The sequence below is a fragment of the Osmerus mordax genome, chromosome 21, assembly GCF_038355195.1.
Source record: "Osmerus mordax isolate fOsmMor3 chromosome 21, fOsmMor3.pri, whole genome shotgun sequence".
Taxonomy (NCBI): Eukaryota; Metazoa; Chordata; class Actinopteri; order Osmeriformes; family Osmeridae; genus Osmerus; species Osmerus mordax.
In genome coordinates this window covers 10,085,014-10,096,884 of record NC_090070.1, presented here as the reverse complement: position 1 = coordinate 10,096,884, position 11,871 = coordinate 10,085,014, and the positions used below count along the sequence as shown (strand labels likewise).

Genomic DNA, 11,871 nt, shown 5'->3' with positions numbered 1-11,871 from the left:
GAAACGTCGCATAAAAATGATGGGGCTTCAGAAATGCATTTTTTTTTTTTTTTTTTGAAGGGAGTGTTTCAAGTAACAGTCGCCTCTCACTCCTAAAGCTGGAGGGGAACGATATCCAAACTTGTCCGGCTGGTCACCTCAAGTCATTTGGGTTAAATTTGTCCTTGGAGGGGAAATTGTAGCAATTGCAGGTAGCTGTTGGATGATGTTATGGGAGTTGAGGAGGCCGGTCTGTTGAGCGGGCCAGCCAGACAGCCAAGCAGGAAGAACCGAGGGACACCAGGGGATGAATAGCCAACTCTTACTTTGGTCAGAAGGGAAGAAAACATCCAAATATTCAAATGTGAACCAATGGCCAGCGGCAAACATGAATTCAGACTTCACCTTTTTCTCACCCTCATCCAAATTCCTGGATACAGTACTAGAACAGTGACCTGTCCATCTAGTGAGTGCTTCTAATACAAACCCAGGACACATTCAACATATTCATAAGAACTACAGTAAACGTTGTTGACGGTTCAAGTTAGGTCTAAAAAGGGTTTCAGATGAGGTAAGAAGGTCTAATAGACTACAGTTCCCAGAAACCACATAAGCCCAGCATTGACTCCTGGGGTATTGAAATGGCAGCCTAGGTCCTTCTGTCCTTTGTCAAGCTGTGTGGTGTTCCAGAACGCCCTTCCAGAGTTCCAAATTAGTAAATTTGTGACTTTGCGTTATTGAACACTCAGCCCATGTAATGTACGTTGGAGAGGTCAATCGTGATATACTCTCGCCCCTTGATAAAGAATACTCAAGAGCCGCAATTAGCGCGGCTATCAACATGTGGGTTTTGTATTTTGAACTTGCGCTTGCCGTTTCATAGAGGTCGACGTATGCCAGAACAAAGTGTTGAGTCGTTCCAGGTGGCAAAACCACTTGTTGCAGTATCCCTCTGGAACTAATAAGGTAGGTACATTTTCACCCTCTAAATCCCTAACATTGGCTGAAATGACTGATTTACTGCGAAAGACTTTAACTGAATTCAAATAATTAAATTTTTTACACTTGGAGCAGCTGCTCCAGTGAGCAGGCTGGGCGGAGAAGGGAGTAGGCCTCCACTCAGCCTTGCCATAACCTTCCCAGGATCACCACATCTCACACTGTTCTGTATGGTTGGGTGTTCTCCATGGCATGTCATCTGTCAGGCTTGAAAACATGCCGTATCGCTATGGTGGTGATAATTCTCACGGTGATGAAACCTCCCAAACTATACGTGAAACGCTGCAATCCTACGACGTTCCGCGCCAAACATGTGCGAGTACAAACGAGATCTTAACATACTGTACGTGTACTTCAGATCAAATCGAGGCAGCTGGGGGATGGCACATTGACTGTGGGTGCGAGAAACCGTTTGTATCCAAAAGCTAAAGCCCCTGGATGTAATATATGTGAAAACCATTCAGTATCACACATTCACATGGAATCCATATTACTTACACATGTAAGATGAAAAAGTACAACATGGTCGGTCCATCTGGGCTATGAAACAGACTCTAGCCTGTGCATAGGGAATAGGTGAATGTAGCTGTATATTTTCTAAAGTAGATGCCAGGGAAACACACTTTTCCATGTGAATATTCTTTACTGAAACATACATTTGTGAGCGTGGGATTGGTGGATCTTAAGAACAATTTCCTGAACTGGAAATCTATCTCTTTAATACCAAATGTCATTATTTAGGATGATTAATTTGGGAAAGTATATTGGCACTTACAACTGACTACGTCCATTCAGGATTTTTTGCAGACATATAGCTTTCGTTAAAACACACCAAAGTCTTACATACAAGTGAATAACTTCAATTGGAAGACGTGAATAATTAATCAATCTAATTACTTTACTTAATGACTGCACCAATTCCTTCTCTAGTGAAGTACCTCGAACAGGTCAGGTGCAGATTAATTTCTCGGACTGTTCTGTTCCAAATTGGCTCGTGGAGCATACTATGTGTCCCACACAAGCCCCGCCTGCTCTCCGCGAGGATATTGCTTTACCCGCAAGTGAAAGTATTTAAATGTAGATGGAGGGAGACCCGCTAGTCGGGAGTAAACTGGACCACAAGAAAAACACGTGTGGGAGGGAGGTTGTTTGACATTGGGAGTCCCGCTATTCAAACCTTATTCGTATTTACTTGTGTGAGACAATAACCAATGGCTATGCTTGCATAGCAAACATAAACGTAAACCAGCCTTTTCTATTTTTTTGTCAGAATCTTGTTTTTATTAAGTCTGCCGTTTGGGTGGACTTAAGTTGTACCGCTGATGCGTAAAGGTCCGTGGGTAATTACATTCAGCTTCGTCGCCGCATTATGGATTTAATAGAATCCCCTAATCAAAATGCTGTGGGGACGGATCTTTCTTGAATAGCATTAACCAAGACCTTCAGTTCTGAAGGGATGATTGACGCAAGTGGGAACTGACGGGATTTAAGGAATAACGGTGGTCGTTTGATGATAGAGCTCCTTCTTTCTGTGGGACTGTTTAATTTTGGATGACCCCCTGAACGTCTTTAAAACCTCTCGACTTTTTATTGTGAGGCTGTCAATGAGTAAATCCTACCTGGAGCCGTCAGTTCGGGATCTCTCAATCGCTGGGGCTATCAATTTTCTATCTGTGACAGGAGGGGAATAAAATGATCTGAAATTCCCGTAGGGATGGACTGTATTTTCAAGAGAGTCCTGCAATAGAACAGTGGAATTCATGAAGGAATATTTGACTTATTTCAAGATGAGGGTTAGAGCATCAAGATTAGGATATTTGTAAGTAACGTTTTCCTTTAGCTGAATTATACATCTTCAGATGTGTGGAACTTATTAACGGTGTTCTCCTCGTTTTCAGGTTACTTCAATTCACTGCGCTTTGCCTTTACGCACAGGTATGAAGTTGCACGGTTTATTATGTTTTCAAGGCAATAAACGAACAATTATGTTTTCAGAACCATTTGAAATAGTTTCAGTCCATTGACAACTAAATAACAAATAACACCATTTATACGCTCATTGACATCCCTCCAGGTTTGCATTTCTGCAATAAAAGTGTAATAACAATGAAAACATTTTATCATCAGTTCGAAGCTAAGTTGGCAACTATTCAAACATCTTGAAAAGACGTAAACGCGAGCCGAAAAGGTAATTGTTAAAACATATGTGGATGGCGTATGGCTGAATTGAAAAAGAATCGTTAAGGGAAATAGTCCGGGGAGACAGGGGTGAAAGATCAGTCGTGGTAAAACAACCTATCTGAGGGATGTCATCCCGCGCGAGGACAGCGGGCTCGCTGCTTGCATTTCCACGAACTCCTTTTCTTTTTTGTTAATGTCATAATGTGCCCCATGCTCATTGACATAATGTTAGTCTGTTGTTTTTTTCACTGTCATTATAGATACATAATGCTGGTCATTTTGGCCGATTTGTTTATAATTTGCCTTACATTACACATAACTAGGCCTAACTGTCAGTTACACGGACCTCAAGGCACTATAAAGAGGGTAGTTTTAAGTGTAATTTTTGGAACAGGCCAACTCTACCTTCATTCCTTCGCCTTTATCTTGTTCAACAGAACACTGTGCAACAGTCACCTCCTAATTTCAAGCACCATGTAAACGAACAGAGCAGACTTTCCGACCGGATGAGCAGAAGGTTGACCCGAACCTACCAGCTCTACAGCCGAACCAGCGGCAAACATGTTCAAGTCCTGGGAAACAAGAGAGTCAACGCCAATGGAGACGATGGCGCAGTTCACGGTAAAATGTTTAACTAACTACCTTCAAATTTAAGCCACACAGACTACATATTATCAGCCTAATACGTAAACAAAGTGGTGGGGTCAAAATGAATGCCACCGTTTTAGAGGAGATTTATTATTCAGGGTACGTCAATGTAATGTCAAGGCCTACTCTCAGTTCTTTGATAGGCCTAGGCCCTAAAGTTTGAGGGCATGGGCTATGATAACATAGGCCCAGCCTACTCTGTTTAATATGGCGACGTGGAAATGGGAACTTACTTGGAATATACTTTGCTGTTATTAAAATGATTGTCGTTGCAAACCCACTCGTAATATCTTCAAAATGCATCAGAATGCCCAAAGAGGCGGCCGTGAAGAAATATACATTTTCTGTAACCTACAGACTAGCCTACCTATTTTTGACGGCACACTTGTTTTATATTAGCTTCAAATTAGCTAATGATTTACACGTCATTGACTGTTGGTGGGAAACAAAATATAGGTGATTAAAATAAGGAAGCCATCGGTCTTTATGTCGTGTCATAAATAGTTCATTAGTCCATCTAGATACAAAAGAATATAAAAATGCTAGTAATACATTCTTAAATGTTTATATTCTAGCTTGCATGTAATGGGTTAAAATAATTATATACACCATTGACGAGAATTCCACAAATTTGACGAATCTCATTCAAAAACATTTTAATGTATTTATTCAGCTATCCATAACAGTAGGCTAGACTACTGAATGACCGCAGAAACCACAGGGTTTTTTGGAGCGCACCGGGAAATCTACAGAATTAGCCAAGAAGAACAATTAACAGTAAATCTTACTCAGCGTGGCTTCAATTAATGGCTTTATATCCAGAGAGCATATGTATTTAGCAAATGTGGTGGTGAAGGTTTTTGCATATAACTCTTCAATACAAACACCTGTTTTGATGGAATCTAACCAGCAAGGACATTTTTTTTTTACTCCCACCAGGGGGAAAAAATGACAACAAAAAAATGTTAAAGGGAGCAAATTCCTGTCACCAAAGTATTTTGGTGTGTCTAGCCATCTTTCCACGGCCGCCACCATCCCATCCACCTCTTAGTGCCTGCTCCGTGCGTTTTGGAGGGTCATTTTACGAGGAATTTTCATTGCTTTACAACTCAATGTATGACTCAGTTTATAAGGAGCGGTGAAGTCAGCATCTTCATTTTATCCCTTCTTTTGCTGTTCCTAGTCTCCCTCTCTTGTGTGCTCCCTTTGTCTTTTCACTCTTTCCTCTGCCTAACGTGTGCACACCCACATGCGTGTACACACACACACACACACCGCCTTTTCCTAGCCACAGAGTGCATGTCCTGAGTGGGTGTCACTCTTGTAGCAGGCCCAAATCTGACCAGCGCTCTGTGCTTGTGGTGGTGTCCCTGCCCACAGAGTTCTCCCTCTCTCCCTGCCTCTCTCTCTCGCTCTCCCTCTCTCCTTTCTCCTCTCCCTGCATCACAGCACAGCTTTTACAGGCCCTCGGTGACAATGGCACTGGGTGAAAACCAAGTCACTCGCCGCTGTTTCAAAACACTTCTTGCCAAAAGGATCATGCTTTATTCATTGCATAACTGCCCCTCTCGTATGGGTTAACATTGTAAACAGGGATAATCATTAAGGGTCCAGCAAAGTCATAGGCCGTGAAGCCATAAAGTATCCACATTTTTAAGCCAATCATTACTAAGACTTTGCATCCCTTCTGATGTCATCACAGCAAAATGGAGCCTGTGCAAAGTCTCATAACCAATAGCTGGTGTTAGTCACAATGCCAAAAACTACAGTATTTCCAGCATGATGGGGTTTAGAAAATCTGTAGGTCAGCTCTCATGCCGTAGTACTACCAACCGTGTCTGTGCCCATCCAAAAAGCTGCAAAAGGCCCAAAACATGCGGCATATTCATGAAGATTACTGAGCAGTTGAAGGAATTGTGATCATGTGATTCTGGATTTTTGTTCCGCAGCCAAACTGGAGGTGGAGACGGACACGTTTGGGAGTCGCGTTCGAATCCGAGGCTCAAAGACGGGATACTACATCTGCATGAACAAGAGGGGCAAGCTCATAGGGAAGGTAAAGATGGGCACGTTTGTGCGAGAGCAGTTGTGACCATAACTGTGAATGCAAACCTGTGGAAAACAGCTTGGTGTATCCTGTGTTGGGGTGGGGGTGGGGGGGGTGGGGGGGGATTTATAGGAGGCATGATTTGAGGGGAAAACTTTGACTGTGGGATTAGCCTGTACATCCCTTTGGAATGATTGATAGGCCATTTACTTGTCAAAACAATATTTTAACATCTCCTGAGACTTATCCAAACATTCCCCTACTCCTCTCTCTCTCTCTCTCTCTCTATCTCTCTATCTCTCACACACACACACTCTCTCTCTCTCTCTCTCTCTCTCTCTCTCTCTCTGTCTGTCTTTTTCTTTCTCACTCTGCCTCCCTTTCTCTCCCTGTTCACCATATTCTGCAGAGGAAGGGCCGGGGCAAAGACTGCATCTTCACAGAGATTGTTCTGGAAAACAACTACACGGCCCTCCAGAACGCCAAGTACGAAGGCTGGTACATGGCGTTCACACGCAAGGGGAGGCCCAGGAAAGCCTCCAGGACCAAGCAACATCAGAGAGAGGCCCACTTCATGAAGCGACTACCCAGAGGACACCTCCTTGGAGACAGGAGGCCGTTTGGTGTCCTCCCTGTGGCCATCCCTGTCCACCCCCTGAACAGGAGGACTAAACATTCCCATCACCAGCGCACAGGAGGCCGCTGAGGCGGAAACCTATAGGAGATAACCATAGAGGAAGAACTTTCAAGGGGAGATTCGTAGAGAAGGAACCATAGAGGAAGAACTTTCAAGGGGAGATTCGTAGAGAAGGAACCATAGAGGAAGAACTTTCAAGGGGAGATTCGTAGAGAAGGAACCATAGAGGAAGAACTTTCAAGGGGAGAATCGTAGAGAAGGAACCTTAGAGGAAGAACCACTGCAGGGAGAAAAACATTCCCGACAACAACAAAAAAGATATGTCTTGCCAATCACCACGTTATGGCTTCTTTGCAAAGGAATTGTTTTGTAAAGTTTTGTACTGGATCTGTATCTAAACTAAGAGTATCTAATCTGGTAGTTGTTCCACGTTAGACAGAGGTGTCTGTAGGCAGAATTTTATGTTCAGAGGACGATTTTAGTGCAAGAGCACTCGATGAGATTTTAGTACATGGACACCTTGGGGTTTTCGATAACCCCCTCAGCTAAGGGGAATGTTATGAGAGAGACTGTGGTGAGGCAGCTATCTTAGGATTGTCATGCGGTTGCAAACAGCTAGCTGACAATCGATCAACATTTTGCATTTAGGTAAGGTTTTTTCGTGCATTCATTTTTGTTAGTCCGAATCTTTCTTTTCTACATATATGAATATATTTTTTATTTGTAAGATTTGTAAAATACTTTAAACGGAAATATTTATTGTAGAGTGTATATTAAAACCACTAAAGAATTTGGAGTCAACCCGTTTGGCCTGATTTCCTCTTGGTCATTTTGTAATGGAAAGTGTATAGCATCGCATAAAAGGGGGGAAAGGAAAAGAAAAAAGAGAAGGAAAAAAAAGAAAACCTGTTGTTGTTTTTTCTTCTAGCTGGAGACCCAGATAACTGAGGGGCAATATCTGTGACAGGCTACTGAATTCAATGTGCTCAGCAAGTGAGACTTTGGTCTGAATGGGGAAGGGCTATGCATTAAAAGCGATGAGGTCAGCCCACCATTTTGGCTGGGACAAAGGTTTACCACCATGTAGTTGCATTTCTCACGATCGCACACCGTATCCCTCTGATCAAATGGGCTCTTTGTGGGACCTCATATAAAAGGGCATGTTGTACAATAGTGGGTTCGAAGAATAACACGAGGCGGGGTCAGTTATCAAGAAGAAGCCAGTTACACAGAGGAGGGGTGGGATGGAGGGAGGGATAGATGGATGGATGGGGTGGGGGAGGAGGTGGTGGGGGGGTAGAAAAAGCAACCAGAGTTCTATGTGGCAAAATGTGGCACCAACTGAAAGGGGGGGGGGCGGAGGGACGGCTGGGAAGAGGCATTGGAGAGTGAAAGGGGGCCGAAAAGAAGGTCTCTTCCCAGAAGCAGCTGAGCATGACCGGCGGAGGCCAATCGACGGGGGAACAGAGGAAGACCCTGAACAGAGTACAGGAAAACCCCAGCGCCTCTCACACTGTCCACCCTGGACGTCCAATCAGAATGTGTTGGTTTTGTTAAGGTCGGAATGATGTGTATTAAAGGTTTTCACTTCCACCAGCTCTGAAGAGGTTGTAAAGCAGCCTCTTAAAAATAGATTGATCACAAATAGAGGCTAACACAACAATACTTCAGCCTGACAACGTGAGTTGTACTAAAACACTTGTGGTAGAATCCTGTGAAGAAGTGTTCTAAGTACAGTTTGTACTACTGCAAACATCCGGTTAAGGTTATCCTTGAGTGCACAATGCATTAAGCTCTGTTCCATATTTGTCTAATAGTTTCCTGTTTTTTTTGTAGAGGAAGACTCAATATCAAATCTATTTATCAATCTGGAGACAGAAGACAGTGTTTGAGATGTTTTGCTGTTTGTGGTTCTGACTTCGAGACCTTTTTGAACTGTCTTTTTCCCCGTCACCCGTACACCCAGAGCACAATGGTGAGAGTGACCTGTGGTTTTGTCTCCGCCTCAAGCACTTGCTCACTTGAGGTTTGGCACGTTTGGCAATGAAATGGAAGGGATCACAAGGTTGAAGGAATCTATATTTAAAATGGCATTGTTCCTTTTAAAACAGCATTGTTCCTCTTCTAGCAGTGTCTAAATGGGTCTGAAGGAACAGTGTTTTTGTTTTTATCACAGACTGCCCTCGCTATAGAAGCTGACAAATAACCCAGCGTTATCGATCGGATCCATTTATCTTTTACTTTTAGTCTAATATTTGAATGTAAAGAACTCGATGAATCCCCAGAAAAGCTACTTACTGTCGTTAGACTACCACACCAACATTAACATACACATCCAGTCTAAAGCTATTTAAAAGCATGGACATGTATTTCAATACAGTATATCAAATATGGTTTATGTGTGGGTAGCTAGAATTGCACTGTTTAGTGAACCCCCATAGTAAGCCTAACTCATGGGGCCAGTCCAACTAGCCAGCACTGACCTGGCCAGGCCTGGAGTACAGGCTTTCAGGGTGGCCTACTCTGTATGTAGAACATAAGGGTATTCAGTTAACACAAATGGGACGTGCTTGTAAGGGTGACCCCAAAGCCAACAGGGACGAGTCATTGTGTGTTTGAGTGTTTTACAAGGACCAGGAGAATGAAGGTAGTGTGAGGGGTTCTGACCCTTCCACATAGTCCGTTTACATATGTAGGTGGGTTAGTAAAACAACGGCAACCATAATTCAACAACATGCTATCTTTTTTTTATTGATTCACGGTCAAAATAGTAATAACAGAACAATACATCTTCAGACTTCAAGGTTTGCAGCGCTTCGACAATGATTTTTTTTGAACGTTTAACTGAACATCAGCAAACATCTTCTCAAAACACTTTTTTTTTCCTGGTAAAAACGCACGTTGAAAAACCAGTAACAGGAAAAGGTTGAAAGAAAAAAACAAGACAGGGCTTTAGCAGTAATTTGTTGGCTCCATTCAAGAGACCCAAATTAGTTAACACAATGAAAACCATTAAACCATGGACAAGGCACTGTGCTGCCGTCTTCTAATGGGGGCAACCCCACACAACAGCTGAGATTCAGGATCGGATCGCGAGCAGAGGTACCCAACAGCACACGGCATCAAACACTAACGACTCAGTCATGGGTTCTGACGCGTCTTCACTGGGTCTTGCAGTCGACGTCGCCTTCGTTGGTCCCCTTCAGTTTCTTCAGCTCCCTCAGTAGCTCGTGTTCCAGGGTTAAAACCTCTTTGGGCTTCTTGTACTGAGGGGAGAACGACAGAGTGATGACTATAACAGTCCCTGTCACCCCCAACCCCCCCCCCCCCCCCCCCTGCACATCCCTTTCTGCAATCATGTTCAGACAGGAGTTGGATAACGCACAAAATAAGAAATCAAGTATCACAGAGAGACTAATCAAAGATTATTCTTTGAAGCCCAAGTGACCAATCGTCAAGGCATATTCTGTGATGCAATCCTCTGAGAGTGTTACGGTGCAGTCATAGGTGAGGGTTTGAAGGGGTTAGATTGGTTATAGGTGCTAGTCTGTGGGTGTCTGTGAAGCCCTCTGTGACACTATGTCAAAAGGGCAGTACAAATACAATTGGATTTGTTTTGATTCTGAGAGTTCAAATGAGATCCAAGTCTCAAGTCATAAAATCACAATATGACCGATCATGGATGAATGATTCATATGGGCTTCATACATCCTTAGCTAATCACACAGCAAGTTGGTCCCATCTTGAATGGCAATGTTTTGTTTTCTGAAAATATTTGATTTAACAGTGCTGTTCTCACATTGGCAGACATTTGAGGTGCACTTGAATTTGTTTTACCCAGTGAAAACAAAGAAAAGACCAGAAAGTGAGCACTTACAGAACAAGAAACTTAACTTTTAAAGAAACTAAGATCCTGTATGTGATGAACTGTGTGTTTCAGCAGGTTTGAACAATGCTTATACTTTTAAAATAGAGGTCAACAGTACTTACAGTGACTATCAGTGTGTTGTTGGCGTGGGTAAAGCTAAGAGCAGAACTGTCCAATGGCAGGAGGTTTCTATCAAGGTCAGGGATGTTGAACTTCTTAAAGTACCTGGAAAGACAGACGATTTAGTGACCATTATTAGTGTCAGTCTATGGATAAATATCTTGTCAACAGTGCCCCCTATGGGAAAGTGAACAACAACACAAAGTTTGTGATTTCCCCGGATTTCAGTGCCAGAGGCAAGTGCAATGCTGCAGAATGAACGAAAGTGAAAACAGCATACAGGATAAGCTGGCTCACTTTTTATTGGACGTCCGTATGATGCAGCATCGTTCAGCAGGTTCTACTGACAAGTTGTACACGTCACTGGGATACGGAAGGTTCCTGACTCTCCACTGAAAACTGGTCTTCGTGTCCTTACGCAGGAACACAGGCTGGGCAAACACAAGACCAAGACACCACCGTTTAATTCAAATATCATTCTGACACGACAGGATTTAAAATAATGTGTCAATGGTGTTGTTTTCTTCCAATATTCTTTCAATCCACGACGCGTGTTTAAGTTTCAGCTCCAACACTAACGTGTTCATACAATGTGTGTGAAAACTCACATTTGAGCAGTTCTCCTTTATAACCTCTGATTCCAAAGTGCCGACCGTTGTTGGGAAAGGCTCGCCAACTTCTATCTGCCACGGCCCCTCTGCGCCCAGAGGGCTTTTTGAACGCCATTTTCTTACTAAGAAAAATGCACTTATGTTATCAAGAGTGTGCTTAAGAAATACATATCATAACCAAATACACTCTCTTCGTGGCATGTACATATGCTTACCAATCAATTCGTCTGTGTTCAAGTCATATTCCTCTGCCATTTCTTTCCCATCTGTAAAGAGATAGTGGATCTTCCTTTTCCCTAAAGAGATCCAATTCACACAAAGTAGCTAAATGAGTTGGGTATTTGTAGATCGATTTGCTATAAGCATGAGCTAGTTATCGTACAGGATTGCTCCCATGTCACATTGACGAGTTTGATAGCATTGCTAAGTCGCTTGCAACTAATCACATGTGCTACTGTACTTATTATGCAACATGCGACTATACAAATTAATGCAAATACAAATCGACAGTTTAAAACTTAAAAGTGCACTGACCATCATGAATTAAAGCGGTTTTCTTAGACGATTTAAGGATATCAGCCCAGCATTGCACAGCCATGATGCTGTTGGTTGTTTCGAAAACGTGCACTTCCTGAAACAGCACGTGTAGCCACGGCAACGGAGGTCATGATCAAATATATTTATTTCTTCTGAAAACGATATAAAAACAAATTGTTCAAGTGCTAATCCTATATAAGCATGGCTTGCATTCACATCACATATACATTTTGGGTGTGGAAGT

At 42.8% G+C, this 11,871-nt stretch overlaps 2 protein-coding genes across 2 annotated transcripts; one reads left to right on the top strand and one right to left on the bottom strand.

Moving 5' to 3' along the window:
• The first annotated feature begins 2,157 nt into the window (after positions 1–2,157).
• fgf8b (fibroblast growth factor 8b) lies at positions 2,158–7,342 on the top strand. Its single transcript, XM_067259259.1, has 5 exons — positions 2,158–2,797; positions 2,877–2,913; positions 3,597–3,780; positions 5,757–5,863; positions 6,264–7,342. Exons 1-5 carry the CDS (start codon positions 2,739–2,741, stop codon positions 6,558–6,560), a joined length of 684 nt encoding a protein of 227 aa, XP_067115360.1. The 5' UTR covers positions 2,158–2,738; the 3' UTR covers positions 6,561–7,342.
• A 1,890-nt stretch (positions 7,343–9,232) lies between these two features.
• Positions 9,233–11,804, bottom strand: dpcd (deleted in primary ciliary dyskinesia homolog (mouse)). Its single transcript, XM_067259597.1, has 6 exons — positions 11,625–11,804; positions 11,306–11,386; positions 11,088–11,212; positions 10,777–10,910; positions 10,482–10,584; positions 9,233–9,757 (listed from the first exon to the last, which is right to left on the bottom strand). Exons 1-6 carry the CDS (start codon positions 11,686–11,688, stop codon positions 9,653–9,655), a joined length of 612 nt encoding a protein of 203 aa, XP_067115698.1. The 5' UTR covers positions 11,689–11,804; the 3' UTR covers positions 9,233–9,652.
• Between the last annotated feature and the right edge of the window lie 67 nt (positions 11,805–11,871).

Bases quoted from the DNA above. Each gene is read 5' to 3' on its own strand.
- dpcd (XM_067259597.1), bottom strand. From the start codon at position 11,688: ATGGCTGTGCAATGCTGGGCTGATATCCTTAAATCGTCTAAGAAAACC. The intron at 10,911-11,087 runs GTGAGTTTTCAC...GTGTTTGCCCAG, and splicing joins TAAAGGAGAACTGCTCAAAT to CCTGTGTTCCTGCGTAAGGA. The intron at 10,585-10,776 runs GTGAGCCAGCTT...CTGTCTTTCCAG, and splicing joins ATACGGACGTCCAATAAAAA to GTACTTTAAGAAGTTCAACA.
- fgf8b (XM_067259259.1), top strand. From the start codon at position 2,739: ATGAAGGAATATTTGACTTATTTCAAGATGAGGGTTAGAGCATCAAGA. The intron at 2,914-3,596 runs GTATGAAGTTGC...CTTGTTCAACAG, and splicing joins CGCTTTGCCTTTACGCACAG to AACACTGTGCAACAGTCACC. The intron at 3,781-5,756 runs GTAAAATGTTTA...TTTGTTCCGCAG, and splicing joins AGACGATGGCGCAGTTCACG to CCAAACTGGAGGTGGAGACG.